At 49.1% G+C, this 4,169-nt stretch overlaps 1 protein-coding gene across 1 annotated transcript; it reads right to left on the bottom strand.

The window, feature by feature from the left end:
- Positions 1 to 330: 330 nt before the first annotated feature.
- LOC135676108 (oligopeptide transporter 3-like) lies at positions 331 to 3,846 on the bottom strand. The gene is made up of 6 exons (XM_065186940.1): positions 3,300 to 3,846; positions 2,765 to 2,862; positions 1,943 to 2,512; positions 1,585 to 1,840; positions 1,319 to 1,501; positions 331 to 1,241 (listed from the first exon to the last, which is right to left on the bottom strand). Exons 1-6 carry the CDS (start codon positions 3,792 to 3,794, stop codon positions 627 to 629), a joined length of 2,217 nt encoding a protein of 738 aa, XP_065043012.1. The 5' UTR covers positions 3,795 to 3,846; the 3' UTR covers positions 331 to 626.
- Positions 3,847 to 4,169: the final 323 nt, after the last annotated feature.

The raw sequence follows: 4,169 nt of genomic DNA, 5'->3' as shown, positions 1-4,169 counted from the left end.
CTAAATCGGAATTATTCACTCTTTTTGCACCAAAATTATTATTATTGCCTGATGCTTGTGACAATTAACTGTGCCGCTACTCCATAATGGAAATGCATGTATCTAACTATGATTGAACCGTTCATTGCAATTACTTTGCCACCTTCATGAATCCAAATAAGGCACAAAAGCATTTCCATTATTTGTAGACACAATTATATTAGCCCGTCACGTTTATCACATACGTTTCATAATTCTTTTGAAACAATCATAATATATAATAGATTATATATATATATATATATATATATATATATATATATTATATGTAGTATTTGGTGATCATGTAAGTTGGTCGTAAATGGCAGCTAAGCCAGCCTTATGTAGTGGTCCTTGCACACAGTATGATCATGCTCTGGGGATACATGGGAGGAGATGGAGAAGGTAACGAAGGGAAATTAGAACAAAACGGATGATGATAGACAAGCATTTTGCAGTCTCAAAATCCAAACACGGAGAACTGCAGTCAACACAGCGAAGAAGAAGAAGAAGATGATGTCAAGAACCAACCCACATCTCTCGGAGCTTGTCCTTGTCCTCCTGCGATCGAACTCTCTACGGCAATGCAGTAACAGCCAAGCTCGTGGTTAGAAGACTGGGCATCCTTTAACTGATATCCCAGGCGCGGTTGGACATGACGCCAAGGGGCAGTGGTCGAGCTCCGAGCCCCACCAGTGCAAGTTGTGATGCTGGTTCTGGAGAGCGAAGAAGAGCAGCACGCCCATGAATGCTGTACCTGCATCCAGCGCTGCGGACAAGACGTAGTTGTACCGCTGCCACCACACCTTTCGGTATCGGAAGACGAAGTAGTTGAAGATGGTGCCGGTGATGAGCCAGCTGGCTATGTTGGTTGGGGTAGCGGGTGGCATTCCGGCGAAGCCGTAGGTGATGACAGGTACGTTGATGAGAGATATCCACTTCTTCTCCGGGAAGATCTTGCTCAACACCCACACGGGAACGGGCAAGACGGCGCCGACGAGGAACAACCACACCAGGTTCCTGTACAACCCGCCGTGCCCGAAGAGTCGCCCGGGGGCTATAAGTCCCCAGATGACAGACGCATCAAAGGTGACTCTGTACTTGGGGCATGTCCACGGGCTATCGGGATGCAGTGAATCGACGTCGCATATGTTCTCGATGTTTTCGAGCATCCACCAAGCCACAGATAGGTTCAAGACTCCGGCGACAACAGTTCCTGCCAGCTGAGAGATGGAAATCGAGGCTCAGAAACAAACACCTGAATCATCGATTGATGTTGTCTTAGGGAGAGAAAGATCACCTGGGCAGTGTACATGCACCTAGGTGGGATCTTCATGTAATGGCCAAGCTTCAGATCTGCGAGGAAGGAAAGAGCATGGATGGTGCTGATTCTACCGTAGATCTTGAACAGCAGATTTGCAATAGGTTTGCCCGGAAGGACATACCCAATCATGAACTCGGCTATAATGTCATACCCAGGTTGCTATAATGAGCCACCATATTAGTTCGCATCATTGAAAGATTCAATATCAGCAACTTAGGAACTGCACTCTTTGTTTGGATTACCTGATTCGTGGTTGCTTGAATGACTCCGATGGGAAGTGTGACAAGCCAAGCCAAACCGAAGGCAAATATCATCCCCCACCAAGGCAGCTGCACCTCCTCTTTCCAAACAAACGACAGCATCAGCGACAAGACGATGCTTCCCGCCAGTAGAACGACGAACCACCACTGAGGAACTTGCTTGTATCTCCGCATCAGTTTGCCATGGATGTCCAGCTTCAGGGAGTTCATCGCTGACTTGCTTTGCCTCCATATATCGCTACAAGTTAGTAGGAAGCGGAAATCAGTCAAGTCTCTTGAAGAATCGGAATTCGTGTGCTTGCACCTGCGAAAGTAAATATGGAGGACTTTTGTCGAGCACCTTCCATGGAAGAGGAGGACATGGGAAATGGTTGCCGTGAATCTCGCGAATCCTGACCCGATCGAGAGTGCGAAAAGAGGGCTGAGGTAGAGCTTGCCGTAGCTGTCGTATGCGGCTACGTTGAGGTCAAAATCCGGCGTCAGAATCTTGGTGGTGTCGTACTTGTGCCCTGTCGCAGTGAAGAGCTGATTGGAGAAGACGGGGAACTTGCGGGCGTCGAAGGTGTTGAACTTCCAGTAGCACACGGGGACGATGATGTAGATGAACATGATGAAGCCGATGGCCACGTTGAGGATGGAGAACCATGGCGTCACCAGAGGACTGCCGTGGTACGCGGAGATGCCCGCCCAGTCGAGAGTAAATGCGCCGACTCCGAGGCCATGGTAAGCCGACCCGATCTGCTGTGCGGTAATGCTACGTGGCCATGCCCAGCACATCCAGGAGAAGAAGGTCAGTATGGGCAAGAGGTAGCCGGGCAACGTGTAGTAGGCAAAGCTCGCGACGAAGAAGATGAGAAAGAACCGCATCCTGCTTAGCCCTTGCGATCTCGAGTCCTTCTCGTGTAAAGCTCTGCAACATGCATCACTCCATTGATCAGTGAAGTCGACAAGCATCTCAAAATCTGTGATTTATCTTCTGGTGATCTTTTTAAGGTTGTCTACGTTGACATATATAAATAATTCCAACTACAGAGGTGTTTGATTCTGATAAATCCGTTTCTATTCTCTTGATATTTGCCCATGGAAAGAGACAAGGGAACTTGGAACCATTGGACAAAGCAGAATGTGACGGACGAGAGAGAGAAAGAGAGAGGCATCTGACCTGAAGAGGGAGACCTGAGCAAGGTTAGAAGGCCACCACATCTCAGGTGGCTCCACCAAATACCTTCTCATCATTCCAGCCCACCCATAACCCAAGATCTAAATTTCAAGAACATTGAGAAAACAAAATAAATGAGTAGATTATCATAGCAAAAAGTTCTGACCATATCAGAATATGAATTCTCTCTCCCAAAAAATGAGAAGATTGTGAATCTATTCCTCACAGTGAAAACTCAACACTCCACCGAACACTGGAAAACAAAGGCAAAAAAGAGGACCCAAGAAAATTTATAGCACTTTCCAAAACAGAGATGTCAGCGGCAACACTACATCTGCTTACCAAGTCAAAGACAATGAAATAGTTTAAATCTAAAATCCAAAATTACATGAAAATAATAGTCTGAAAAGGTCAAGCAATCACTTTCGTTTCAGCGATTAATAATCGTGATCGAAATATCAGAAATGCAGAGGGAGCGAGAAGTACATGCAAAGCGGAACGAGAGAGAAGGGAAAGGAGGCATTTTTCTATATTCTACCTGCGTGGTGAGAACAATAAGGAGAGCGCAGAGGAAGCTCAAGTTCTGCTTATAGTAGGCCTTCATCACCGTGATGGCGCCGATGGAGTAGGCGTCGCCTCCGCCGTAGGACACGCCGCAGCTGGCGAAGATGGTGATGATGACGTGCTCCTTGATGTTGAAGGGGCCGGGGTTGAGGTTGAAACCCCACCCCGGGAGCAGATTGACCTCCCTGTCGGGAAGCACGGAGGCCATGAGGCGACCGATGGGCAGCACGGCTATCTGCATCAGGATGGCGGAGATGGTGAGCGGCTGCGTGCGGTAGGTGAAGAAGGTGTTGAGGAAGATGAGGAGGGAGCAGGAGGTGAGGCCGAGGAACCACGCCCGGAATGTCATCACCGGGAGCGACGGGTCGTCGGTCTCCGGGACCACCAGCTTCACCTCCTCGACGGGGCATCTCTCCACCCCCTCCTCCGAAACCGGAGGTTCACCTTTCCTATCACCCTTGGAGGCCATTGGGGAGAACCAGCTTTTCCCTTAGACGGAGGAGGTAAAGGTCAAATATGAAATGGAGATGGGGAGGAGCCGGTAATATATAAGGAGCAGAGACGCAGGTGGGGGAAGGAGCGTGTACGATATTAAGTCCGAAGAGGTTGATTGGAACTCTTTGATGACCAAAATACCCCTTATATGCCAAATAAGGGAGCAAAGACGGATCACGTGAGGGGTCTTTTGGTCATTTGATACCGCGAACTTGAGTTACTTCCTGCGGGTGGGTGGCGCATAGGCAGCAACCGGTGCGGCGGAGTGTGGCGGCCGCGAGGACCACGACGATGGCACGCGTCTGTGTTGGTTCGCGACGCCGGGACGGCCCGGAAGTGCGCGGGCGGA

This window comes from Musa acuminata, chromosome BXJ1-6 (genome assembly GCF_036884655.1).
Source record: "Musa acuminata AAA Group cultivar baxijiao chromosome BXJ1-6, Cavendish_Baxijiao_AAA, whole genome shotgun sequence".
Classification (NCBI taxonomy): domain Eukaryota; kingdom Viridiplantae; phylum Streptophyta; class Magnoliopsida; order Zingiberales; family Musaceae; genus Musa; species Musa acuminata.
This window is presented reverse-complemented; position numbering and strand designations above follow the sequence as displayed.